This window comes from Grammomys surdaster, unplaced genomic scaffold (genome assembly GCF_004785775.1).
Source record: "Grammomys surdaster isolate TR1022 unplaced genomic scaffold, NIH_TR_1.0 363, whole genome shotgun sequence".
Taxonomy (NCBI): Eukaryota; Metazoa; Chordata; class Mammalia; order Rodentia; family Muridae; genus Grammomys; species Grammomys surdaster.
Window position 1 is genome coordinate 9972102 of NW_021604782.1, and position 27968 is coordinate 10000069.

The 27968-nt window shown below is 41.1% G+C and overlaps 1 protein-coding gene across 2 annotated transcripts; it reads left to right on the forward strand.

The window, feature by feature from the left end:
* The first annotated feature begins 124 nt into the window (after positions 1-124).
* On the forward strand, positions 125-26786 carry Slc31a1 (solute carrier family 31 member 1). Of its 2 annotated transcripts, none has more exons than XM_028780005.1 (5): positions 125-232; positions 23402-23606; positions 23973-24045; positions 25498-25666; positions 26278-26786. In XM_028780005.1, exons 2-5 carry the CDS (start codon positions 23460-23462, stop codon positions 26477-26479), a joined length of 591 nt encoding a protein of 196 aa, XP_028635838.1. In that variant the 5' UTR covers positions 125-232; positions 23402-23459; the 3' UTR covers positions 26480-26786. The 2 variants fall into 2 exon arrangements, with proteins under 2 accessions (XP_028635838.1, XP_028635839.1); XM_028780006.1 differs by lacking the exon at positions 125-232 and adding an exon at positions 18611-18712.
* Positions 26787-27968: the final 1182 nt, after the last annotated feature.

The following is a 27968-nucleotide window of genomic DNA, read 5'->3' on the forward strand; positions in this document are numbered from 1 at the left end:
CCAGTGACGCAAGGCCTCGCCAGCCCTCCGAGGGGGTGGAGTTCCTAGGTTCTGAGCGATGATTGGTCAGATAGCTCAGGGGGCGGGGCCAGGGCGGGAATCGGCGGCCTTTACTGCGGTCGTGGGACACGTCGAGCCGGGCAGTAGTGGCGGGGGCTTGGGAGAAGTCCAGACCGGGTTAGAGGTCCAGTTCTGAGAGGAAGACTCAAGCGGCGGGGCTTGCCCTGGGAAGGTAAGGCCTCTCCCCTTCCTTTCCCAAACCCGGCTTGTTCGCTGTCCTTTTCCCTCCCGAATCAGGACCCCCGTAGCAATCTTGGGCTGGGCAGAAGGAGAAAGAGACCGCGACTAGAAGTCATGGGATCTGAGCCGTGCGTTCGCCGGGACCCTACAGCGACATTGCTGTTATGACCCTAGGCAGGGTGCTCAGTGCCTCAGTTTCCCCATCTACGCAAGGGACTGTGTGTCCAATGTCTCCATATGCGGTTTGCCGAGGTTTTAAATCTCTGAAATCATCGAGTCCGATTTAGATTCTTCGTAATAAACTAATTTTGCAGACAAGAAAACAGGAGAACTAGCCACTTGGGTGATTAGTCCGAGGTCACATAGAGTAAAGGGCAGACCCGGTCCTTTGTATCAGGATTTAGAGGGCTGATGAATGAAGAAGCCTGGCCCTTAACTAGACTGTGTGACATACGGATTGGGATAGGACCCCGTTTCTAAAGTCCACGTAGGAGAGGTCCAGAAGAGCTGGGAGAGTGGATGATGGACGGAACTTTGGAAGTAGAAAATCCTCAGCCAAAATCCTTTGCTGAGCTGAGTTTTGCTGCCAAGGTTTTAAGTCAACATTAGTTGTTGCTGACTTCGCCTCCAGTTTTCGCCCTCACTGTGAGTGTCTTCTGTATTTCTTTGGTTAACCTGGTATCGTTTTTTGAACTGTCTTTCGGCTTAGCCAAGCTGTGGATAAGCAGATAGTGTGTCCCAGACCATTTCCACAGATCTTATAGGAAGTTCTTTCTGGTTTTCTTCCCAGTCAGGTTGGTCCTGTAAGTGTTGCTTACCGAACAACATGCTTTAGTCTCTTCTGATGATACTGAAGAGACTGGTAGCGCTTTCCCAGAAAACTCTGTACCTCTTGGCACTTCCCCTGTGGGGCTTTTTATTACAGTTTTTGAACTACCAACTTGTAAGTCTTCTTGCCCACAGTGGATTCTCATTAATTTTTTATTAGATTGAGTAATATAATTTATCTTTCTTCCCTTGTTCCTTAATTTACTTTCAGGGTTTTTTTCCCCCATGTGACCCAAAGAGCCCAGCAATGGCTCTTGTCTTTTATAGGTAGCTTCCAGAAAGATAAAAATGCTGTACTGGCTGTGAACTGTCTGGGTTGCTTGGTCTCTTTTGTTCGTTGAAGGTGACTGTACTATTGTCTAAAACTCCAGGGGAGGGGGAAGGGGAAATAGTGTAGTTAGAAATATTATATGTTACTTATACTTTTTGTGAGTAAATTATTCCTGTTTATCTGCGGATAAGGCTGCTGGTCTGCTTCCTGTGTTTATTTTACAGATTAAGAGGGTTAAAGCAGTGAAATCCAACTGTTAAAGCAATGATAAACTGGAATCCGGATTGGAGCCTGTAGCAGTAACTCTGTTTAACTTGTGAACCTGAGTGGGTAGGGATGAATGGACAAGTTCTAACCCTGCCCTAGGCCTGATCACTCCAGCACTAGAATATTTCAGGATTTATTTATTTATTTATTTATTTATTTTTGAGGTGGTCTATTTGTGTAGCTCTGGCTGTCCTAAAACTCATTATATAGACCAAGCTACCCTTGAACTCTCACAGAAATTCACCTGCCTATGCTTTTCCAGTGCTGGGATTAAAGACTATGTCACTAAACTGAGTTTTTAGCAATTTTTTTAAAAAAAATAGGGAGCAAAGCCCAAGAGAGCATCTGAACTCTTTCCCTGCATTCTGTGTGGAGGTGTTTCTCTGGTGGGTGTTTGAAATGGCCTTTTTTTAGGTATTCAGTAACCCTAAAACTGGCATGTTTGGTGATTGGGACATTGTAGGCAGGCATATCTGATCTTGAATTTTGTTAGCAACATGAGAAAGGGAAAGGTGGAAATGGGTCTTCCTCAGTCTTTCAGGCTTAGAATTGGAAATATAAGATCTGGTGCATCTGGAAAGCCAGTGTTCCTGGATTAAAATATCCAGATTGGTACTATTGGAGTTGGAGTCAAGAGACCTGAATTCCTGCCCCCCCCAGCCTTGATAACTACTCTGAGTTTGGGCCAGGTTCCCTATAAACACCTTAGAAAAGGAACAGATCAGATGTAGACACATCTGCTGAGAACTGAGAGTTCAAAGGTTAGTAATAAATACAACCATGATGTCAAGTTTGAGTTCAGTATTTTTGTTCATTTTCTTAACCATACAGCTCTGAAATATGTATAAAATGTATTGATCATCAGGTGTAGTGGCACACACACCCCTTTAATCCTAACATTTAGGAAGCTGAGGTAGTTGGATCTCTGAGGATTAGAAGCCAGCCTGGTCCACATATTAAGTTCCAGATCAGCCAGGTTGAGAATTTACTTTAAAAAAATATAATGATATATGTATACATGTGTGTGTATATGTGTGTGTGTGTGTTTGTATGTTTGAATTCATTCCCTAAAGATTAATGAGGAAACAGCAAATTTAATAATTTCAAGTCAAGTTTGCAAAAAGATGACAACATTTATATCAGGCAAATTGGTATCAATCTCCTCCAGTGGTAAAGAGATGTGGACTGAATGGAGATTAAAAATGTTTCAGTAGTACTCTATTCACTCAAGTTACTAAAAGCAGAATATTATCATACAATTAGAGAAACAGAGTCTACTGTATGTAATGCTAGATTTTGTGTAGATAGCAAATGAACCCTCTAAGAAATTATTGTACAATATCAAAGTAGGAAGAAATAATATCTCTTCATTATAATCCAAAGGGAAACTGGATTGAAGTTTTTAAGATTAATACCAGTGCCCTATGTAATGTTTAGCATGCCTTACTCAACCAATCTGGATAACACCATGTTTTAGGAATTAAACATTTCCTTTATAGACTCTAAACTAACTGAAGTATAGGGTTGCATAAACAGTTTGAAGATGAGTAGGATTCCAGAAGGAAGCTGGGAGGTAGGGTTTTCCAGGTTGAAAGGGCAGCTTTAGCAAACACAGGTAGGTTCATGTTTCCATGGTATCAGCAATTGAATCCAGGGTTTTGTACATGCTTGGCAAGCATTCTCTCACTGAGCTACACATCACCAACCTAAAGGGGCTTTGCAAATGTTGTCAGGACAAGAGTTATCCTTTTACCTGCTGCACTTAGGAAGAGTTATGGCTGGCTAACTAAAGTATGCTAAAGTGTGAAAACATGCACATTTTACAGGTCTCACTCCAACTTAAAACACAAATAGCCTCTGTGGGTTTTGTTGTTTTTAACCTAATATCTCAACTTTTAATTGGAACGTGGTCCTCAGAGATCAACAGACTACAGATAAATCTTATCTCGATGCCTGTTTCTACAGTTTTTTTGGGACACAACCACGCTCATTTATTTATATATTATCTGTGGCTACTTTACAGTGTTCCCTCATTCGGGCCATCCAGAGAGATAAAAGTTTCTCCTGGAAAGAGATTTAAACTTGTTAGACACAACTTTTGTTTATTGCAGAAGACACAATGATATAGAGGCCACAGCTTGACTATTATTACTGCTTTCAGGCCCTCTACTGAAACTGCCTTCACTTCAGAATCCTGAAGGCAGATTGTAGGGGGAAGGTCACTGGATTTTTTTTTTTCCCCTTTTCCCAGTTTGGCCACATGGAAGAAATCTCTTCTTTGTCAGTTAAATTGTTTGGGAATTCTTTAGGATTCTTTTCTGACGGTTTGAGATAATATACACAGAGATAATATTTAAAAGCAATCCAAAGCCATATTTATTAGAATACAAGGTGACAAGTTTCCAATTAGATCAGCATGAAATGATTTATTCTCTACATGACATGATTAATATTTTTGGCTGGTTGGTTTGATTTTCAGACAGGGTCTCCATGTGTATCCCCAGCTATCCTGGAGCTGTGTCAACCAGACCAGCCTTCAAGTCACAGAGGTCCACCTGCCTCTGCCTTTCCAATGCTGAGTAAGATGCATGACATGATTAACATTTTAAAAATCCTGTTAGTTTAGGAGTCTGTGAAGGAAAAGTTTGTCTTTCTTAGGTAGGTAGCCCCTTTATTTCCCTAGTAATTCTAGAACATGGGGTCATGCAGATTGGTTGAGATGAGGTAAGGCATGGTAAACATTACTTAGGGTACTGATAGTAATCTTAAAAGCTTCAATCCAGTGTCCCTTTGGATTGTAATCTCAATTTCGAGTTGAGGAAAACAAAGATTCCAGACTGTAAATAAACTGAAATGACTGTTGTGAAGGTAACAATTAAGTGCAAGAAGTCTCTGATCCTTAGCTGGAATGGTGGCCTGTAATCCCAGCACTGGGGAGAAGAGGAATTCAGGATCAGAAAAGGCAAGTAGATAACAAGGTTGAGGCCAGCGTGTGCGTGTGCGTGCGTGCGTGTGTGCGTTCGTGCGTGTGTGTGTGTGTGTGTTAAATGTTTCTGCTTTAGGTCATTCCTTTGTCCTCTTGTTTCTAACTTGGTTCTGTTGTTGAGTTCATGTCCCAGAAGTGGAACAAGAGAGAAAAGATGACACAGTTACCACTAGAAAGTTGAAATGTTTATAGTGACAGGATTTCAACTGATGTCAAGTAAATCACCCAGAAAACTCTGCCTTTAAAATTTGCCAGGCAAGCTTGACTGGGGCAGGGAGTAGGGTAATAGGACGTTGGGTGCTCGTGCCTATACTCCCACATTCAGCTCTTAGCACAAAAAAGCCATCTTTAAACCAGGTCTCCTGTTCTTTGTAACTAGGTATGAAGTCTTATACTTAATACATTACAGTATTAAGTACACACACACACACACATACACACACACACACACCTTGTAGTAGTACTGGGAAGAAAATGCTTTTGAAGTTCTATGGCTTTGAGTTGTATCATTTTATGATTTAGGTAACATCCCCAAGCAGAGGAGGGGCCCATCCTTAGGAATGCAAACCCTGTGGAGAAGGAAGGGGTTGAGAAGGATCCACCCTACCTCTTTTCCTTTACACAATAACCCTAGGGTTTTGTACACAACCTGCTTTTGTAGGCTGAGGACATTATGCAATGCAGCATGAGATGGAAGTCTGCCTCTCAAAAGTAAATTCAGAAAAATGGCTTGAGAGCAAAACATTAGCAGCACATTAATGGACCTTTTCTAGCTTTGCTGAGCCCTTCCCTAGTTAGTTCTTGGTAAAGAACTATTTGGGTTGGTCTAATTTTCAAGCACCTCAGAGCACTAAATGTAGTCATTTGGTTTCTAAAATAAAAGGGGAATGCTGTTAACTATGTACCCATAGTCTGTCACTTAGCTTTTTCTATTTTTTAGAGGTCTCACCATGTAGACCAGGCTGACCTGGAACTCTCAGAGATCTACCTGCCTCTGCCTCCCAGGCATTGCAAATAAGATCTGAACCATCACATCCAGGAGCAATTTTCTTGTTTTCACTTGCACTCTCTTAATGCACTTTGATAATGTTGTCTTTTGTTAATTAGTGGGTTGATGGGATACCAATTCTTATTATATATTTAATTGTAGCTTTCTACTGAATAAAAAGAACAATTCAGCTGTTTCCTAATTTCTGTTTCATATTCTGGGCGCATCCATTGAAATCCTCTGTAACTAAAGAACAGATTAAACAATGAAAGACCTTGGATTGTAGCAAGTACAGTCTGCCTTCAACTACAGCAAGCAAGTAGTTAAAGAAATACTTTTCCCCTGCATGTGTCTGAGTAGCTAGTATTCTTTAAATCAAATGATCAAAAGCTATATACTTTGGGAAAAGGAAACAGGAAGATCAGAAATTTAGGGTTGTCCTCAGCTACATAGTAAATTTAAGGCCAGCTATTTATCTATTTTTTGTATGCAAGTGTGGGTATGGGCATGCATATGTGTAGAGATCGAAGTAAAACTTTGTGGAGTCAGTTCTTTTCTTTCTCCTTTATTGGGTTCTGGGAATCAAACTCTGGTCTCCAGGTTTGCTCAACAAATGCTTTACCCACTGAGCCATCTCACTGATGTTTGGTTGTTTGTTTTGTTTTGTTTTGTTTTGTTTTGTTTTTTGGTCTTGTTTTGTCTTGTTTTCCTTAATGTCACATAGCAAATATGTGGCAAACTTCAGTCTGTGAAACATAGTGCAGTACTTGGCTCCACTCTGGTACTATATGTAAAGCATTCTGAAATCTTTACATAAATAATACTCGAAATAGTTCTAATTACGGGACTGAAACCACACCCAGACTGCAGTGGAGCAATAAGAGAAGGAAGAAAGAGGTCATGTCATGCTTGCTTGATTCCAGGATATGGCTTAACCAGCAACAAAGGGTAGCAGAGATATGGAGTACAGTGTCCAGGAGATCCACTCCCCAGTGGACTTGGGACTTTCTGCCATTGCATAACTAAAGAACTTTTCGGTTTGTTTGTCGTATCAAATTTGATTTGTGTATGGGGAACAGACAAATAAAAGCTTTCTAAAGGCCTTTGTGAAGAATGTATTTCTATACCTGATCTTTGTGTGGAAAGGTGAGAGTGGGCCAAAGGAAAGAGCCTCTGTAGTGCTTACTGCCAAAACTGGATATGTGGGGCACAGAAACCCCTCCTGCCTAGGTACCTCCCAGCAAACCATCTGGAGAAATGGAGGGCAGAGCTTACAGAATCCCATTGCAGAAGCAAGTGTAAAGTTGCCTAGGAAGGAAATGTCATTCTCCATAACATGTGCTTTGGTTTCCCCACGTGGAAAATGAAGGAATGGGACCTGATCATTTAATTTTTCAAGTTGTAAACTATGTGTACATACTTTTCCCCTTTAAAATACATCTATAAAGCATATGGTGTGGTGTGCTCTGCTCCTCCTCCCATTCTCATACTGTGTCTGGAAGGTCATCCTCTGAAGGTGTACAGACATTCCTTACTCTGATATGGCTGTAGAGTATTCCATTTTCTGGAAATATGATAGCTCATTTAATCAATGAACACTCAGGTTATGCTTTCAGTGTTTTGGTGTTACAGATAGTCCTGCAGTGCATAGCTTTGTATGTATGACATATATATGTATGACAGTTCACATGTTTGCCCATAGGATAAATGTTTTGAACTGTTTCAAGGTTTCAGGGGATGTATGCATGAGACTGATAACTGAAGGCTGACTTAGGATTTGTAGGGGTTTAATCACCCTGTGAAAGAAAGAAAAAAACGGTTTGAAACATTTTAGCTTCTTAGAGACCAGGTCTTCAATGGGGACCTTGTATAGGTCACTTTGTCAGCCATGAAAGGACAGATGCAGCTCTACACTGCCATCCTCAGCAGCCCACGGAAATCTCTGAAACGTATGGAAACATTAAAGATACTTTAATACAGGCTCAAATATGAAGATTAAGAGAAAGACAGACAGATGTACTTAAGCATCCCAAAGGGAGGCAGGGAAAGCAAGATGGACCCAAGTATGGGTATGGACTTCTCCAAGAGCGTATGTAACCAACTGTCTAGATTAGCCATATCTCATTTTGGTGATGCAGTCTTTAAAAAGTTGCTAGGAACCTTGTTTTTCTTTTCTCATAAGTGAGGTGGCTCTACAGAGGCCTTGGACAGACTTAATAGCTGATAAAGCAAAACTAGGAGCTCCTAGTATTGCACAAGGGGATTGTCTAGCACATGTCCCTTTCCTGTAAATGGGGTTTCTGCTAAGAATCACAAACTACACTTAGTTGAGTTACCTGTGTCACAGTCCTGGACATTTCCTAATGCTTTTCAATATGGCATTCCTTAAGAGCTCATTTACAAAGTGACTGTATTCTAAACATAGAAGAATGGACCATGCCCCAGGCATACTTACCTTACTTACATACAGGAACATTCACTCTTAAGAACAATCCACAGAGGGAGGGAAACTATAAAGAGCCCCACACCAATGTGTTTTCCCCTCTTCTCAGATGTTGTAATAATTATGGGGTATGGCTGGTAACTTTCTGAAGTGTGTGGCACCTTCACAGCCATGTCTTTTTGAGGTGAGAGACCATAAAGCAAGTCAGAATTGTCAGCCAATAACTTCTTTTTCTTCTTCATTATGATATTTACTATTATTATTATTATTATTATTATTATTATTATTATTATTTTGAGTCAGGGCCTCAAATTCCTTAAGTAGGTGAAGGACAGCCTTGAGCTTTTGATCCTCTTGCCTCTGAGGTCTTAAGAGTATGTCACCACATCCAGTTTCTTCCCTCATATTTCCTTAAGCATAAACTGGAACCTTCTCTCCCTCCTTCCTCACTGCTTTCATTCTGCTGCTCAGTTCCCAAGGCGTTTCTGAGATTTGCTGTGTGCTTTTGCAGCCTTAAGCCAGAGCCTCCTGTCGGTTTTGTGTGGATTTCCTGTGACGCCTGGGAATCAATCAAGTAGTCCTGCTTGCTACCCTTCCAGGTTCCTGCCTGTCCTTTCCTCTGCACAGCTTTGTTGCCTTTCAACTCCTCGCCCCTTTGTTGAGAAGACTAAAGACAAGCAGCTCCCTTGAGCTGTGTGTGAGTGTATGTATGTTGCAGTAATGCATGCGAATGCCTTTCTGGTTTCCAGTGTCATTCTTGGTTGAAAATTTAGAACATTGTTTTGCGGCTGTGGAGGGAAGCACACGCAGTAGGCACAGCATATGAGGTATATTGGATATGGACCCTTTTACTCCCATAAGCCTCACTTTATGTATATGAAACCATAAAACTCAGAATGAGGAGATAACTTTTTTGTTCTGGTTTTATTTTTGTTTGTTTGAGGGTGTTGGTTTTGGTTTGGTTTAGATTTTGTTCTTGTTGTTATTGTGGTTTTGTGTTTTGTTATTGTTTTGAGATAGGGTCTCTCTATTATGTAGTTCTGACTGACCTGGAACTAAGTATGTCTACCAGACAGGCTTCAAACTCACAGATATCCACCTCCCTCTGCCTTCTAAATGCTGGGATTAAAAGTGTATGCCATCACATCGGACAACTACGAACTCTTACAGTCATCAAGATATACAGTAAGAAGCTACAATTTGATTAGTGTTGACTTTTTGGATTAGAATAGAATGTTCTATTCTGATTCATTCATACTATTCATGTTGACCAAGCACTAAATATTTGATATTCGTAGTCTTTCTGTGAAATGGCTCCAATGAACTCTGAGGAGCAAGCACTAACCAGGCCAACTGTTGAACTACCACTAGAAATTAGAGGACAGGATTGTAGACTAACACATGCTTCCCTAGGTAGCCCTGCTTAAGGTTCCCAGTCTTCCAGGGAAAGCTGCTGTTGGATGATTGAAGGCCCGCAGGCCACATTTTCCTGGTTACGTAATCTGTCAGAGGCTCAGAAACCTTGTCGAAAACTCCATATGAAGAGTTTCCTTATTGTGACTTCAGCAGTATCAGAGGGTGTCATCTTGTACACCTCTGACCTGTTCCTGTTCCTAAACTGGAATATAGAAAAGATAAAATGGACAAGAATACTGTGATAGATAGATAGATAGATAGATAGATAGATAGATAGATAGAGATAGAGATAGATATATACTGTAGTATAATCACATTCCATCTCAAGATGGCATTTTGAACCTTCCCAAAATCCTAGTGAAATTACCATAAAGAGCCGGGCGGTGGTGGCGCACGCCTTTAATCCCAGCACTTGGGAGGCAGAGACAGGCGGATTTCTGAGTTCGAGGCCAGCCTGGTCTACAGAGTGAGTTCCAGGACAGCCAGGGCTACACAGAGAAACCCTGTCTCGAAAAACCAAAAAAAAAAAAAAAAATTACCATAAATATATAGACAGACAAATATAGATAGAGATGCAGTTATGCGGGGAGGTGGTGGCGCATATCTTTAATCCCAGCACTTGGGAGGCAGAGGCAAGTGGATCTCTGTGATTTTGAGACAGCCTGGTCTACAAGGTGAGTCCCAGGAGAGCCAGAGCTACACAGAGAAACCATGTCTGGAAAAAGAAAAAAAAAATGTAAGAAAACATCCTTTGTAGTCAGAAAATAAGCAGAAGTGGTAACTTTAAACTTGGTAGAGAAAATGAGGTGCAGACGGGAACTAGGAAAATGACTGAGCGTATGATGAACATGGGTGAAGGGTATCCCGGCCTCTGAAAGGTTGAGAGGCTCGCTCCTGAAACCCCCAGCTGAGGAGGATGGAGATTGGAAAAAGGGTGGCCCTGGGATTTGTAACTGTGTCACTGTAGAGTATCAGCTTAGGAAGGGTAAAGTGCTGTACACTTTTAATTCTAGTTGATTTCTAAGAGATCCATCCTGGTCTACATAGTGATTTCCAGGCTTACAGGTGAGCAGCCAGGAGAATAGGCCTGAGTGTTCCCTGATATCGTTCTTAGCCCTTCAGTTGGTAGAAAATAGGATTTTGTGAAGTAAATACAAAGGTTTTCATCTGTATATCAGGGTGTTAGTTCTGATTACTGAGCTGGCAAGAATAGCTCTTTGAGGGGGCCTAAAGACAACCCAGAATAAACCCTAATTAAGCTGTGGGATTGGCAGTATTCCAGACTCTTCATTATTATTATTCTACAGACACATTCTTTCTAGGAATTCTCTGAGAACCAGTTTTATCTCCAGAACTCATATTGGTAGAGGAAGAAAACAAATTCCTTCTATCCCTACCTCTGGAGGCCTGGGATTAAAGGCCTACAGATACATAGTAGCTAAATAAATGGAACTTGGAAGAGGGTGGTTTGGTTGGGTTGGGTTGGGTTGGGTTGGGTTGGGTTGGATTTGGTTGGGTTTGGTTGGGTTTAGTTGTGTTTGGTTGGATTTGGTTGGATTTGGTTGGGTTTGGTTTTTTTTGTTTGTTTGTTTGTTTTTTGTTTTTTATTTCATTTTTTTTTTGAGTGGTATTCGCTTTATTCCATACATGTCCGCTCCACTGACCTGTTATTCTTTCAGCATCCATGGCAACAGAAGCTGCATCTCTCAAGAGTGTGTGCAGAATTGTTTTTTATTTCTAAGACAGGATTTCTCTGTGTAGCCTGGCTGTCCTGGAACTCTAATTCAGAGATCCACTTGCCTGCATGCTGGGATTATCTAACTCTCAGCGATCCTCCTGCTTGTGCCTCCCAGGCTGAGGTTAAAGGAATGCATCAAGACACCTGACAATGTAATGACTCTGAATGCTCGTGGAGGACTTACTGGGTTTTGACACTGTTTGAGTGTTTACATCTACTTTGTCTCAATACAGATACTGTTGTCTCTCTGTTATTATTTATTTGGATTGAGGCAGTATCTCACTCAGTGTTTAGCCCAGGCTGTCCGTGGAGCCCTCCTGGCTCAGCCTTATGGACATAGGCTGGAATTACAGGCATGATTCACCACACCCAGCTTTGTCACCCCTATTAGAGGGAATTAGGCTCTTCTCTTATGCTCTTACCTCAGTGGAGTCCTGATAATATCTCTTACAATAACCTTCTGAGATGAGCTACTCTATTTTTCTTGTTTTAGAGCTGAGGCACAAAGCTAGTACGTAATTTGCCCAGGGCCACACAGCCAGTACCACCCCACCATCCTACCCACTGGAAAGTGAATTCAGATCACTTGCAGATTTGCAGAATTGCCATAACTAAGAAGGAAAAAAGTTTCTTTCCAGCAAGGGATGACTTAGAATTAAAAAAGTACTTAGCAGCAGGTTTCTTTGCCTGCTGAACTATCTCACTGGCCCATCTCAACAGTATCTTAATGTATTATACTTCCCCCGAAACCCATAAAAACAAAACGAAAGGGGGGGGGGAGGGTTATTGTGGTATCATTTTGGTTCCCCCCCACCTCTTTTTTTTAAATTTCATGTGTACAGGTGTTCTACCTGCTTGAATGGCCATGTTTCATGTGGATGCCTGGTACTCATAGAGGCCAGAAGAAGGTATGGGGATCAAGAAGGTATGGGGATCCCCCTGGAACTGGAGTTAGAGATTACTGTGAGCTGTCATTTCCATGCTAGAAAGAACAGCCAGTGTTCTGAACCATTGAGCCATCTCTCCATCCCTTGCTTTTTTTATTTGTTTGTTTTGTTTTTGAGACAAGGTCTAACTAGGTAGACCAGGCTGACCTTGAAGTTCTGTAGCCCAAGCTGGCCTGGACCTCATAATCCTGCCTCCTTAGCTCCCTGGGTTTATATTCAGCAATGTTACTAGTAATTCTGATCCAAGTAGTCTTTGACTGTGTTTGAGAAGCACCTGAATTAGGAAGAAAGTGATTAGCATTTATTATTTATTGTATATGTTATTAGGGTAGCAGTTGCTTTCATGTATACATTTACATTTGATTTTTATAATGGTGTGATGTTATTATCCCAGTTTTATGTGTTCATATATGAGTTCATGTCTGAGTTCCAGTGGTGTCGAGCCGTGCACCCAGTCAGCAGTCCAACTCCAGAAGCAGTCTCCACTTTGGCAAAAGGCCTCTCAGAGGAGATGATTATCTAAGAGTGAACTGGAAAATGTATATGATCTGTGTGTGAGATAAGTAAATGCTAGAGCCTCGGAAAGGTCAGAATGTCGAAAGCATATCAACTCCAAGGCATTTAGAAAGGCAAGTGTGTGTTTGCTTTATTAAAACTGCCGTCCACATCTGAACTTTTAAACTGAATGGCACTAAAGATAAATTATTCTATCCCTTGACTAAGAGAACTATAAAAGGTTAAATTACTTACTGTAAAAGGAAAATAATCAGGGCTAGAACCAAAATTTCTAATTGTAATTATCATAAAGATTCTAGTGGCCTCAAACTCATGTCGCCTGGGAATTCTGTAGAGAAGTGTGAGTCTCTGAGTGGGAATTGTTTTCTAGCTGTTACTGCGTGAGAGAGGCTAGGGATGCTATTAAACATCCTGTAACATGTGGCAGCTTGTAATAAAGGATTGTATAGCTCAAAATGTCAGTGATACTGAGACTAAGAAGTGTTGTACACAAAATAATTCTGCATGATGGTGTTGGAACAAGCATCCAACTTGTAGACTCAATCTCCCATGTTGTCCATTGTCTTTAAAGCAGGATATTAAAAACTGGAGCTACCTGCTGCTAGTCACTAACTGGGGGGAGGTGCAACTGAAGCATGAGGTTTGTGCTACTGTAGAAAGTGGTCTGGTGTAACAGAGTTATGAGGTCCAGTGAGAAATTATTAAGCACTTGCGGTTTTTATATTCTGCTGTGTGTTCTTCCTGGAACTTAGTCTACCTGCGTTTTACTTGTTGCTTGGCTGGCTGGCTGGCTGGCTGGCTGACAAGTATCAGATTCAAATGGTTTATCCAAGTGCTTTGAATTTAGCACTTCTGAACATGGTCCTTACTGCAAACCTAAAGACCATAGACTGTTTAAAGAATTATCTCCAGGAGCCAGAAATGAACAGAGCTAGAATTTGAATACTGTATAACTCCATGCTGTGTCTCTCCCTGCTTGCTACTTGGAAAGAACTCACAGTTACCCTTCAGATACAGTGTATAGGCTCCTGACTGATGAACTCTTAAGTCCTTTAACTGATACTTCTTAACTCTCTCTCTATGAGCAAAGTCTGAACAAAGAAGCAGCCACTTCAATCTCATTAACCTCTTCGCTCCCTGACTGCGTTGTTGACCTTGGATGCCCTAGATTCTTCTCTTGCCTCAGCGGGACACTTTCCTGCCCATATACCAAGTGCTAATAATTTAGCAGTTCTTAAATGCCACCTCTGTAAAGAGTTCTCATCTTTTCTTCCTCCGTGCCCCATTCTGTCTAGTTTTGTTCCTTCGTGGGTCTTCCATCTACAGTTGTTTTCCCCTTCACCCACTTATTACAAATGTATATGCCTACACATATATATTTGCTATAGTTAATGAGCGTTTTCTCCCTTAGAGGAGCTTCCCAAAAGCAAATAGCTTGTTATTTTTATCTAGCTCCATGTAAATGGATATTAAAATCTACATGGATTTTATAAGAATTAATAAATACTTTTGCTTTGTGTGGAGGGGAAGGCTCTCGTGTAGCATAGGCTAGCCTAGAATTCACTATGTACTGAAGATAGTCTTAAACTTCTTGTCGTCTGGTTTTACTTCCTAAATACAGGCATGCACCACCATGCCCTGTTTAAGTGGTGGTGCTGGGAATGGAGCCCAGTGTTTCCTGCATGCTGGCAAGCCCTCAACCAAATGGATGAGCTTCATACACAGCCCAAAAAATCCCTTTGAAATCCCTTCTAGTAGAATGTTCTTCCAGAGGCTGGAAGGTAGGAATTAGAAAGTTTCTTGTCCTTGAGGACGTTAGGGAGTATATGTGATATTTTCATCTTGTATGTTAAGAACTATTGGTTAAAATTTTCATAAGTAGCAAAGTCCAAAAAAAATTTCTTTTGTTAGAAATACAAGACAACCCTCATCAAAGCGATACCCTAGTTTTACAGAATGAACTAGAGTACACACTCACAAGAGTTATAGGCTCTGATTTATGCTTAGTTTGGGTGCTGTATGTGTACTGTACAATAAGTGGAAATAGGCACAGGATTTGGACCTATGGAGATATGGGAGAAAAAGGAATTTCAAGAGGACATAGTTAAAAAAAAAAAAAAAAAATTTTAAAAACTAAAATAGATAGAGAGAGAGAGAGAGAGAGAGAGAGAGAGAGACCCATGTGAAGAGGATTAGACTGAGATATGAGGCGAGGGAGACAGCCTACAGACCTAAGAGTCAGGTAAAATCAGTACCATGAGGGAGAATAGTCTCTCCTATTGCAGCCTAGAAAAGCAATTTACAGCTTGAGAAACAGTGAATACCTGGACTGGAGATACTAGTTTAACCTGGACTGCTGGTTCTTGGATCAACACCATCACCATCAAATAGCACGATTTGGATCCTGTGGAGCGTCTTCTGTATTTGGCTTGGCTGGAAGAGTTCGCTTATATTTCTAGAACGGAGCAATACACCTTTCTGACATGTCCCCACAGGTGTTGGAGCAGTTATTAAAAATTACTATATTTACAGATGGATCCATGCTGTAACTGTTCTAAGGTCTTTCCATTTGTTTGTTTCTTTAGGGTCCTGCTTGTTTGAAACCAGGCTTCTTTCCTTAGCATCTCAAAATAATAATTAATAATAATAAGTCTGCAGAAGTGGTTTGAAATATTTGTGATTGATAAGGAATTTTGGAGTAATGGCTGCAGTCAGCTGTTTCTTCGCCTTCTCTCTACACCATTCTGTTAGCACGCTGACAGAAATAAGCACTGGTCATGAAGACAGTTTAGGGATTTGTTGCCACCTAGCCCCAGCTAGACTTACTGGAAAAGGTACATGTTTTACAGATGTGTAGTAGTCTGAGAAGTAGATGCTGGAAGCTAGGGAAGACTTGTTTCACAAAGACATTGGAAGGGTGGACATTTGAGGCTGGAGCACCAGAGTGATTGATGTAGGCACAATGGTGGGAACAGAGCTGTCAGTGGTGAAACCCCAAGGCCAGCCAGAAGGTCTTATAACTTCCAGAAACTGAACTGGGTGGAAAAATCTGCAGTTCCTAGCTGAGGGCCTCTCTCTCTAGTAGAGTACTGAGTAGGCCTCTGAGGCGCTCTGCACCTTGCTTCCTCCATTTTTTTGTTTTGTTTTCTGAGACAGGGTTTCCTCTGTAACAGAGCCCTTGCTATCCTGGCTGGACTCACTTTATAAACCAGGCTGGCCTCGAACTCACAAAGATCTACCTGTCTCTACCTCTTGAGTGTTGGGAGGCATAGATGCACCACCACTCCCAGCCCCAGAAAGGATTTTTTTAACATGCTATTTGTTTCAACTTCTGTGCAATTATTTATTTAGTAAATGTACAGAGTAAATGTACTTTTAAGTTGATCTAACCTAACAGTTCTTGAATTTCCTCTATTGTATATTTGTGTATTGTTTATCAAGGTTTAGGGCCTTCAAGACTCAGTCCTGAGGATCTGGGCTGGCATTTCATCTCCTCACTTTTGTCAATCAAAATAAACATTTTTTTCTAAAGCCATCTATCTGTAAAGGCAAACCAGTTAGGCCAGAAATATAAATATTCAAATTTGTAGTTTCAACCTATAGACTTCTATGAAATAAATAGTTGAAGTGAGATTAATTCATCCAACTCTTAAAAGCTCACCTTGCAGGCTGGAAAATATAGTTCAGTGATAAGAGTTCACACAAGCTCAAAGCCGTGGGTTCAGTCCCACTACCACAAAAAATGAATAATGACTAGTCCGATCTGAAAGGTCCCCTTTCCTAGATTTTACTTGGGTCTGTAGGCGATGGAAAGGTAAATAAAGTGGCGTGCTCCCTGAAGTTCAGTAGTGAGGATGGTAGAGACATTCTGTTCTACTAGATACAAGCAGGAATGCTGAATGAGGCTTTTGCTTTGGGTAGGGCTCCACTAATAATATGCTGTCTTATTTTTACAGTTAAGGAAAATGGAGCTCTAAAGTACAAAACAATTTTCACAGTAAACTAATTATCATGTCTCATGTTTAAACTAGTTTTGGCTTCTTTTCTCTCCTTTGTTGTTGCTTATGTGGTAGTTCTACTATTCATTCATGTTTGTACGTAAGAGACATAAGTGGTGTAGAGACTGGGCAATGGGTATTAGCACTGATTGGCATTAGCATGCTTTCTCTTAAAAATGGTGGCCCTTGGTCACTGTGTAATTCTTCACGGAGTCAGTCCCCCCCCAACATCTGTCTTGCCCCAACAGGTTTCCTATCCGTGCTTGCTCAGTGTGAACAGCTTAATAAGGTAGAGTGATGTGGGCTGGTGAAACTCCTGACACGAGAAGGTGACCTTCAACTGATAGCCAGAAACAGAGTACTTCTTTCTCTTTTTCTGATTAGAATCAAATCACAGGTTTGCTCTCTACAGACAGAATTAGATTTGGAGTCTCAGGGCAGCTGAATTACTGTCCTGCTGAATATATATTCCTAGCCAAGAGCCTCCAGGAGAAAGAGCCACTAATTGATAGCTGCTGTTTTATGATTTTAAAAACTTGTCAATCCATGCAGCATTTCTTGTTTGCCTAGATTATTGGCCCCTCTCATAAACGAAAGCTCTTAAGTCTAATTGTTTGAAGTAGTTTTCTCCTTTATGTGTCTGGTAGTGGTTCCTTTTGATGCAGCCTGGGAGCCTAGTGTATGAGTAATTAATTCAACATGAATTCTGCTGTTGCTTGAATGTGTACAATGGCCCAGCCTGGTTTCATCCCATGAAAAGTGCTTCCAGGGACTGCAGGAACTATCTGAAGTAATCCTTCCTGTGACATGTGATGAAGAAAGAGAAACTAACATATTGATAGTGATCATTGAAAATCTGCAGAGAGTCATTAAATCAGTTGCTAGCCCAACCTAACCAGTGCTGTGAAGAGAAGCAGGTGAGGATTTATTGATGACCCGTTTTTGAGCAAAAAGTTAGAGGGTCAAACTGAAGCATTGTTTCACTTGGGGAATCTCACTATGTAGCCCTGGCTAGAATGAAACTCACTGTGTAGACCAGGCTGGCCTCCATTTTAGAAAGATCTGCCCACCTCTGCCTCCCATGTGCTGGGATTAAAGGCATGCAACATCAGGATCAGCTCATTAGGAAACTTTTCAAAATGAGTAAAGCTTAGAGGAAGGGGTGTATGTGGGGGGGGGGGGGGGCGGGGGTGATTTTCATAAAACCATCAAGAAATTTTGAAGTTTAGCCATAGGAAAGCTCCCTATATCATCCTCAGAGGTACACTATGAGAGAGTAAATCAATCCTTCATACAAGGAAGTTTTGAAAGTTACTTTGAGTACTTGGCCAGTACTCAGACTATTACTAGCCCTGTGCAGCTCATCAGAAGGTAGTATCAGTGCGGCTAAACTGCTTACTTGATCATATGGACATAGTCCATAAGCATGAGTCCCTGTTTATTGTGGTTTAATGTATTTGACCTTGAGTTTCTCCATCTTTTTTTGCCAAAAGTAGGAAAGCTGAGTGTCTGTTTTGTGTTTGTACCAATGTAAAAGGAAACTTAACCCTTATAATTTTAAGAATAAAAGCCTTCTTTATCCCTCTTATCACGGAAGTTGGGAACGACCTAGGCAGTCTCCAGAAGAACTGTTCAAGACTCTAGATTACATCTGCCTGGGCTAGAAGAAGGGCCTGCCTGCCAAGCATGACTACTTCCTTATTGCCGTTTGTGGGTCTACTCCATAGTCCCAAAGGAGTATTTCTCCTCTGTCCTTATGTAATACCAGGAAAATAAACTAATATGAAGCTTAGAGCTCACCTGTTAGAAACACAGTGATGCTGAGACTCACGGTACATGAGGATTTGGGTTTCTGTTGATGCTTTGACTTCTGACCACAAATTCATTTTTATTTTGCTAGAGATTCGAGGACTTCTGAAGTCTAGCTTTTTAAGCATTTTGTTTTACTTGGCTTGGATTGGCTTTTTGAGACTGGGTCTCCTTATGTAGCTCAGGCTGTCCTGAAACTTGTGACCTGTTTCCCAAGTGCTGGGTTTGCAGTTCTGCCTCAACCTGCCTCAAGTGGATCTTTTAGGTGAGTCTTTGTTAGAGAAAAGAGGGGAAACTGCTTTTTCTGATAGTTCTTAGGGGTAGATTGAATGCATTATAATAGAAAGAAAGCTGTTTATATGAATACAAATGCTTAGGTGCTGGAAAGGACAACACAGAAAGAACAGCAGGCTCGCCAACATTCAGTGCAAAGTCTACACTGTGGGGTGTGCCATTTCTCTTTACCTGATGGGATCTGTCTCAGGAAGAACCAAGGTCAGGTACCTCTTAAGATAAGGCACTCATGAGAAGCTGAGTAGAAAGAGATGTCTTAGTTGTTGAACGGACCAGGTTCCTTAAAATCTGTGCTGTTTTGTTTTGTTTTGTTTTTTTGTCAGTTCTTAGACTGTTTTGTATTTCCAAAGAATACAAGTTGTCTACACTAGGAGCTTAGGAACTTCCACATGCCTGCTGTTAAGATGCCTTAGTGCATTTTCCAAATCATAGGTGATTTCCTAATATGGATCCCACTTGAATTTTATTAAAAGAAAACTAGCTTAATCCGAGTGGGCAACAATGTAAATAAAAGTACAATATCTCTGTTCTTTCTACCTGCTTATAAGAAGCCCAGTAACATAACAATATTGCAAAAGGGTTTTTATCAGATTGGAAGTTAAGAGTAAGGGTTTTTGTTTGTTTTTCAGTTCTATCCATGTTTTCTTAGTTCTTCTCTATAAATAATGTGTGAACCTGGTGAAATGAAGTGGATAAGGAGCAAAGGGACAGTTGAGTTTTAGTGTGGAATTGCCATATACCCATTGAATGTCCAAACAGAAACCCATTGGATAATTGCTCTATTGCAGCGATTTTAAGTTCCGCCTCTTACTCATTACTGCTCGGTCCACTAATTGCTTTTTAACAGAGAACTCGATTCCATAAAATGTACACCAGCTACTTTGTGGACCTTGAACCGGGTTCTTAGAAAGAGGTGGTAAGGGTGGAGTTAAATTACAGAAAACAGTTCTTAGAAAGCAAGTTGCCATGAAGTTTGAGAAGCAAGAATATTTCAAACAGAACAGCTCCAGATTACGATGAGGTTGCACTATTCAGATTGTGAACTAAGCCAGTCTGATGGGCCCCTGGGTTCTGACTTATTCTTTATTCTGTCATTATCCATTTTTGTTCTAGAATGAACCAAGCTTGGGTCAACTTAAAGCTATCACTGGAAAACCAACAATAGTAATTTTCCTCCTCTGAATAGAATTTCTGTTGTACAGGGAATGGGTTAAGCATGTTTGAGCTGCTATGTGTGTGTATCCAATTTGATAGATGAACAGACAGACAGACAGACAGACAGAGCATGTGTTCGTTATCTAGACACATGGCACATCACTGAAAAGCCAAATTGACAGAAAAAATATAGACTAGCATTTACTTATTATGATCTAAAATTTTAGAGGACTAGAGAGATATCTCAGCGGTTAAAATCACTGGCTGCTCTTGCAGAGGACCCAAGTTTGATTCCCAGTACCCACACAGTAGCTCATAACCATCTATCAATAGGTCCCGTTCCAGAAGATCTGACGCTCTCTTCTGACCTCCACAGTGACCAGGCACACACTTAGTGAACAGAGATATACTCAAGGCAAAAACTTCATACAATAAAGTAAATAAAGATATAAAATTAAATAAATAAGTAAATAAATAAATTAATTAATTAATAATCTGCCATGCTGGTGATTGATCACAGGGCCTTGCTTGTGCTGGGCGAGTGCCAAACCACTGAACTATAACTGCAGCCCTTATTTATTATGTTTTCATAAATAATTTCTAAGTTCTTCCTGCTATACATTAATATTATATATTGTATAATTTATATACATTTGGTTTGACATAGTTCTATTGGATTTTTCCTAATCTCACCCCTTCACTGTTAGGGTCAGACTCAGAGCCCTCACACATGCTAAGCAAATGATGTGTCACTGAGCTACAGTCCTCAGAGTAAGCTTAGTGAGCACAAGGACTTCAACCTGCAGTCTGAGCTACACTGTATATTAATTTCCGCCAGTCTGTATCTCCCTATTCAGACACCACTGGGTAAGCCTTGCAGAAGGTTCCCATTACAGAAGTCCATTGTCCACTACAAGAAAAACAAGCAGATTGTCTTCCTGCTCTCTTCCCTGGTATATCTGAATGTGGAATGCACCCTACACACACGATGCTGCAGAGCAGGTGCATAGTTTAAAGCTCTGAATATGAAGTCCTGGGCCACTGGGCTGTCTGTGAGGTTTTCATAGTTTACCATTAAATAGATCTCTCTAATTGGAACATGGGGCTTAAACAAAAGGAAACCTCCAGGTCTTCAAATATTGTTACTAAAAAACAGTGTTGGCAAAGTTTGAAGAAATCAAGGGTACGGGGCAAGTAGCTTGTGTTGCTGTGTTCCTGCTTTTAAAGAGTACGTCATGAGGTGTGTGCTCAGCTTCTCCAACTCTTTCGTCTCTAAGGAAAGACAGTCTGGTTCATTTCTTTATCTCTCTTAGCCTCATAGAAATAACAGCACCCAATAAAATGTTTACTGCCTCTCCATGGCCTGGATTCCTGTTGATAACATGGAATGAAATTATCTTTGGTACTTTTGTGTTAATGCTTCCAGCCTTGTGATGGAAGAAAATAAAATTTGTAACTTCTGTTTGTGAGTCTTTATTAGTCATTCTGGTACCTTTTATCCTGATGCCATTTCATTTATTTGGTTCAGAATCAAAAGTTATGACCAATAATCCCACCATTCCATCATAATTTTCTTTTTTAAAGGAAAACTGCTGACTGCTGGCCCATGATCTCATTGTTGACACTTGTGGGCTCACTATTATATTTTGTTATTTGGTGTTTATTATAAATTTTTCATTTACACTTAGTACCATAACAATGGTGTTAAGGGGACTAGATACATTGTCAAGTCTATAATGATAATGTAGGGTCTAGCATGACAGTAGAACTTGCCTGTGTGAAAGAATTGTGCCTGTTTTGTAAGCCTGCTGTCATAGAGTCATGGGTAGGAATTGAGAGAGGAGGGTGCACATCTGTGCTCTTGTTGGATTTGTAGCTTCCTGGCTGTGAATGCTCTGCTCGGGGAGCATCTGTGCACATCTTAGCGATGTCACACTGCCCTGCTTCTTCCTCCATAGTGCTGATTACATCATGAGATTACTCTGTTCACCTTGCTACTTCTCTCCTGATCAGGTACTTTGCTTTTCTTGCTGTGGATTACTAGTACTTAGCTCCAACTTTGGCCCTTGATAGGAGTGTGATTGATGAATAATCAGAAACATACACAGATTCAAGTCCATGGATACCTAATTTTAATTTCTTTTACTTTTTTGAGACAAGGTCTCACAGTGTAGCCATGATTGCTTCAGACTCAGAATCTGTCTCCCTCAACCTCCTGAGTGCTGAGGTTACAGGTGTATACCATCATGCCCTGCCCCTATTTTGAATTTTTTCTACATACTGTTGTGGGACACAAAGAGATTTCAGGAGGTAGGCAGATGGCTCAGAGGTTAAGCAAACTTGTTAGTTGGCTCAGAGGTTAAACAAACTTGCTGGGTTTTGCAGAAGGCCCAGGCTCCATTCCCAGCACTCCACATGGCGGCTCACATGTATCTGTAACTCTAATTACAGGGGATCCAGCATCCTCTCCTGGCCTCCATGGGCACTGTACACAAACAATACACATTCATACATACAGGCAGAATACTCATATACATACAATAAATAAAACTTAGAAAAAACAGGCTTTTAGTGGGGGAGGGAAAAGGGACACACACCTGAGAGGCTGAGTTTGAGGCTAGCCTGGTCTACAGAGGGAGTTCCAAGTCAGCCAGGGCTACACAAAGAAACCTCGACTTGAAAAAAAAAAAAAAAAAAAAAAAGAAAAGAAAGGGAGGGAGGGAGGGGAGGAGGGAGGGAGGGAGGGAAAAGGGCAGATTTTTATGAAAATCTCCCTCTGTACATATATCCCAACTCCCCAGTCCCCAGCCTCCACAGAAACCATGGGCGTTACTGCCCCTTGACTCATGTTGACCTCTGCAGAAAAGCATTAACGTGATGCAAGATACAAGGCTGAATATGCAGCGTCCAAACCTAATTTAATATATTCATCCAATTTATACCTTGTTTTTCATGTTCTTAACTCTAATGTCCTGGTGCGACTGAAACTGTCTCTGAAGTCTGGGCACACTCTTTGCCTGAGGCAGCAACAGACCTTTCTCCAGATTTAAATGAGTTCAAAGTTGATTGTCCTCTAAGCCTACGTGGAATCTGAACATCCTGGCTAAACGCAGACCACCCCAATTAGGAGACTTATCTGAAGCCTTGGCTTTTTATCTACTGTTATTCATGATTAAACCACCTTAGAGCAATTACATTTTGTTAATGGCTTACACTTCTACATTATTATAAGTTATCTATTTCCTGTCATCTGAAGGGGCTGGTTTTTTCTACCTTAAATGAAACACACATTAAATCTGTGTCTTAGAGGAGTAATTCTGCAGAGTAAGGAATGGGTATCTCAAGCCTCAGGACAAGCCCTTGGTCCTTTTTCTCAAAGGTGATCCTTAGTAGTCCAACTTACTCTGCACGTAGGAGAGCTTTTGTTCATTGAGCAAAATTCTGTATAGACACAGAATTTATCAAGAAAATTCTGTTTTTAATATATAATTGTTTTTCTTGAAAGACTTTTCCGCTGAATCTCATCTTTTTCTGGAAAACTGGATCCTTCCGACCATATAGGGATGAACCATATGGGGGTGCACCATATGGGAATGAACCATATGGGGATGAACCACACGGACAACAACACTACCATGCCGCCTCACCATCACCCGACCACCTCAGCCTCACACTCCCACGGTGGAGGGGACAGCATGATGATGATGATGGTAAGGGTCCCACTCGGGGTGACTCCCCCCAGGCGAGTCTGTGGCTTACCAGTGTTCATGTGGCAGGCTTGTTACAGACTGACACCAGAACCAAGATTTTCTAGAATTCTTTCTTCCCTAATCCTTTTGAAATTCACCTTTTCCTGAATTAAATCCTAGTGTTTGTGTTTCGTGTAGAAAAGAGAGAAACACATTAAATTTGGGGGGTGGGGGGGTACACTCTTAGGGCCGAGGTAGTAAAGCCTCCCACTGCTTCAAGAATTCCTTCTTCTCCAGACATGTTACTTTTAAATGTTCTAAATCTCTTAGAACCTTCCCATTAGGATCCTTGCTCTTCTCTAACTGACTTGTTTGCTTTTCTGGCAGCCTATGACCTTCTACTTTGGCTTTAAGAATGTGGACCTATTGTTTTCCGGTTTGGTAATCAACACACCTGGAGGTGAGTAACCATCAGATAATCTTTGAAGATGACAGTGTCATGAGATTTGGAAACCCAGCACCTCTCTCTGTCCTGTCACTGGGTCTGTATGGTTGTGCTACATAACATCACAATTCCTAGTCCCTAGGCAAAAGAGGCAATACAATCTTCCAGTGAGCTTCCTTTAATTAATGTATATGCTTTGGAGCACTAAAATATAATTAAAATGCCAGATAAAGGTCTTTTTCAGTCCTTTTCTTGCTTGATAAGTCACTGATCTTCCACCTAAGACTATAAGCACATTCAAGTATCACAATGTAACCCTAGTTAAAAAACGGCTGATCTTGCCAAGGATGGGAACACACACCTTTAACCCCAGCAGTTGAGAGGCAGAGGCAGGAAAATCTATGTGAGTTCAAGGCCAGCCTGGTCTTCATAGAGAGTTCAAGGATAACCAGGACTACATAGATGCTGCCTCCAAAAACAAGTGTTAATCTCATGACTGCCTGTTTACAGATAAACCGAACCCTCATGTAGTAGAAATGGCATGCCCGCCCTGAATCGCAGTTAGTACCTCAAAACTAAAACAAGGACCATACTTTCTAGAACTCTCTCTAAACCAGTGCTTTCTCTGCTGCATCAAATGATGACTTCCATATTCGTGATGCTTACCATATCATAGAGCTGCTCTTCATTTTAAGGTAGCTGTCACTCACTGTTCTGTATATTGTTATGCTTTACCTTTAAACACCAATTGCTTGTGTTTAGTAGTCACTTAAACTGCATAAGGTACCAAACCTAGTTTGGAAATAAACCAAATTGCTTTTGGGAGAGGAAAAGAAAGCATTTAGTAGTGTCTTAAATTTGTTAGTCCTATAAATAGAATTCATCTTATCAATGCTTAACTATATATGCATAATCCCTTAAAATGTGTATTCAAAATATATAGGCAGCACTTGTAAAAGCAGATTGTTTTAACTGGTGTAATAGTGTGAACCTTTAATCCCATTGCTCAAGAGGCTGAGGCAGGAGAATCACCAGGAGGTCAAGATAAACCTGGGCTACACAATAAAACCCTGCTAAACAATAAAACAACAGTTAGCTATGCCTTCTTTCAATATTCTGTATGAGTTTGGATATAATCAGAAAGTATGATCGTGAACAGAGGCAGTGATTTTTCATTAAAGACTCAGCTCTACCAAGTGAGTTGAAATGAAACCACTCGATATGTTCACAAACTGAGCCTGATGCTTTTTTGGATTGGTTTGGTTTGAGATAATTTCTTGCCATATAGCCCAGGCTGACTGTGAACTCATCACTGTCTGCCTCCGCCTCCTGAGCACTGGGATCACAGGCCTGTGTCAATGTGCACAGCAGGATGCTCACTAACAATTTTGATTGTACCTTTCTCTCTTCCTTTTCTCTCTCCTTCCCCTCCCCTCCCCTTTCCTGTCCTGTCTCTTTTTTCCTCAGAAATGGCTGGAGCTTTCGTGGCAGTGTTTTTACTAGCAATGTTTTATGAAGGACTCAAGATAGCCCGAGAGGGTCTGCTTCGAAAGTCTCAAGTCAGCATTCGCTACAATTCCATGCCTGTCCCGGGACCAAATGGAACCATCCTTATGGAAACACACAAAACTGTTGGGTAAGAAGATGGAACAGATCCAGAGGAAAATTCTATTGAGCTCTTAATAATGTAACAAAGCAAGTATTCTTTCTTCCAGAGTCAATGAATCTATGTAACTTTAGAAGTTCCAGGTATTTGGGATCCTGCAAAGGCACATACATGTTTGTTCTATGTTGCAAGTGTTTGTCACTTTGAAAGAAGTTTAACATTATCTAGTTTTTAAAATATTTGCTATATAGTAATGGGTATTTTAAGACTTCATAGTTTAGATATAAAGAAAGGCTGAATGTAAGTGATTCCTTCCTGTCAAGAGTTAAATCTAACCAGACATGATGGATGCCTGTAATCCCAGCTTGGAGAAGGCTGGAGGATCAGAATTCAAGGCTGTCCTTGGCTACAGACCTTGTCCTTGGTCAGAGACCAGCTTGGGCTCATGAGACCCTGTCTTATGGAAAATCAAAAGTCCTTAACAGATGTGGACACGCACACACAAACACACTCACTCACTCACTCCTGAGTTTCTGGGATAGCCAGGCTGCAGTCTAGTTGAGGCTGTGCTGACAGCTAAGGCTGCTCTCCTGAGCATCAGGCTCCCAAGTCTGACTCTCCTGTCTCTGCTTATTCCCCAGGCAGCAGATGCTGAGCTTCCCCCACCTCCTGCAGACCGTGCTGCACGTCATCCAGGTAGTCATCAGCTACTTCCTCATGCTCATCTTCATGACCTACAATGGGTACCTATGCATTGCAGTAGCAGCAGGGGCTGGGACAGGATACTTCCTCTTCAGCTGGAAGAAGGCAGTGGTGGTGGACATCACAGAGCACTGTCATTAACATCAGACTCCACATATGGCCTTATTAGTTGCTGTAGGAAGCATCTTGGGACTGGAAGATATGATTCCTTTTCCAATCATCCCTTCTCTCTTCTCTTTATACACAAACACCTACTGAATAGAAGCCTAGCCGACAGTCTCCGAGTAGTGGTTTTTCTAATAAGATGAAATTGACTTTTCTCTTGAGAAGTCACCAGTGAGATGTCTTCTCCCTCATCATCCTGAGCCTTATCTAATCCAGGTAGCTTCCTAGTTAATAATGACTTGGTTATCTGCTTCTTTTTACTTTTCTGGGGTTTTTTTTTTGGGGGGGGAGGGCAGGGGGGTATATTTTGTTTTAAACAGATAATATGTGTATTTGGTAGGTGGGGTTCTGGGTCAGTGATGGAAAAGGATTGTAACTTAAACAGGATTGATGGCATTTAGGGACATCTCATCCAACCAGGACTTAAATTCCACACTAGAAAATAAGCCCCAGTCTTTACTCAGTGAGTGGGAACACGTGTGCCTCTCTCCAGGCATGATGTGTTACACTGAAACTGTGTAGACACGTGTGGAGAGTGGGGAGTCTGAGTCTGTATTCGCGCTATCATCAACTTGTGTTCCTACTTAACATTTGATTAGAATGAACTTGCCAATCAAAACAAAAACAGGACAATCAATTTAAGACAACAAAAATAGATATTGTTAAATAAAACCATTAGTATTTTACTTTGACTCAGTACCTTGGCTTGTCCCAACTGAACAAGAGTTTGTATTGTTTTTGTATGTGTTCCTCAAAACCAATATTTTAAAACTTTACAGTGCTTCAGAATCACCCAGAGGGCTTGCTAAGACACTACTTGGTGGACCTCAACCCCAGAGCCACCAAATTTGGCATTTCTAAGTTCCTAGGTGATGTTTCTACTGACAGTCCAGAGGATTACCTTAAGAGTCTCTGCATTAAACTAGCAAAGTTGAACCTAGAAGGGACAAAGGGTGGGGCTACCTGGTATCAGGCTTGAACATCTGATCTGCTGGTTAGTAGGTGGTATGCCTTGGGCACGTTACATCTAAATGCTGCTGGTCAACACTTAATCATTCCACAAACATTTATTCACCTCCAAACATGCTTTATGTGTACCCACATACAATGTGTGGGATTGCGGCCAAAGTACACCATCAGCATATATGAAGTCTCTAGTCCTGACTTTTAAAGATCTAAGGTTCCTTGGAAGTTATCTGAAGGCCAAGAGACCTTTGATCTGCTGTGAGTCAGCCAGTCAAAAGGCAAAAACCAAGCTTTCTTGTTTGGAGAGACACGCCAATAGCTAGACTGTTCTCAGTGTACACTGTGTAGGTCCCCATCCACTACTTGACCATCTTTATTATTTATGGGGATTTACTTAGATCACAGTGGCCAAAACCCCTTTTCTCAACAAAGAATCTCATTGGGTGTTCTGTCAATTATTAATCAACATGCAGGCTTGTTCCCAAACTACCTCTTTAAA

Excerpts from the sequence above, each read along its gene's own strand:
- Slc31a1 (XM_028780005.1), top strand. The coding sequence starts at position 23,460 with ATGAACCATATGGGGGTGCACCATATGGGAATGAACCATATGGGGATG. Across the intron at positions 23,607-23,972 it reads ACAGCATGATGATGATGATG|CCTATGACCTTCTACTTTGG; the intron begins GTAAGGGTCCCA and ends CTTTTCTGGCAG. Across the intron at positions 25,667-26,277 it reads GAAACACACAAAACTGTTGG|GCAGCAGATGCTGAGCTTCC; the intron begins GTAAGAAGATGG and ends CTTATTCCCCAG.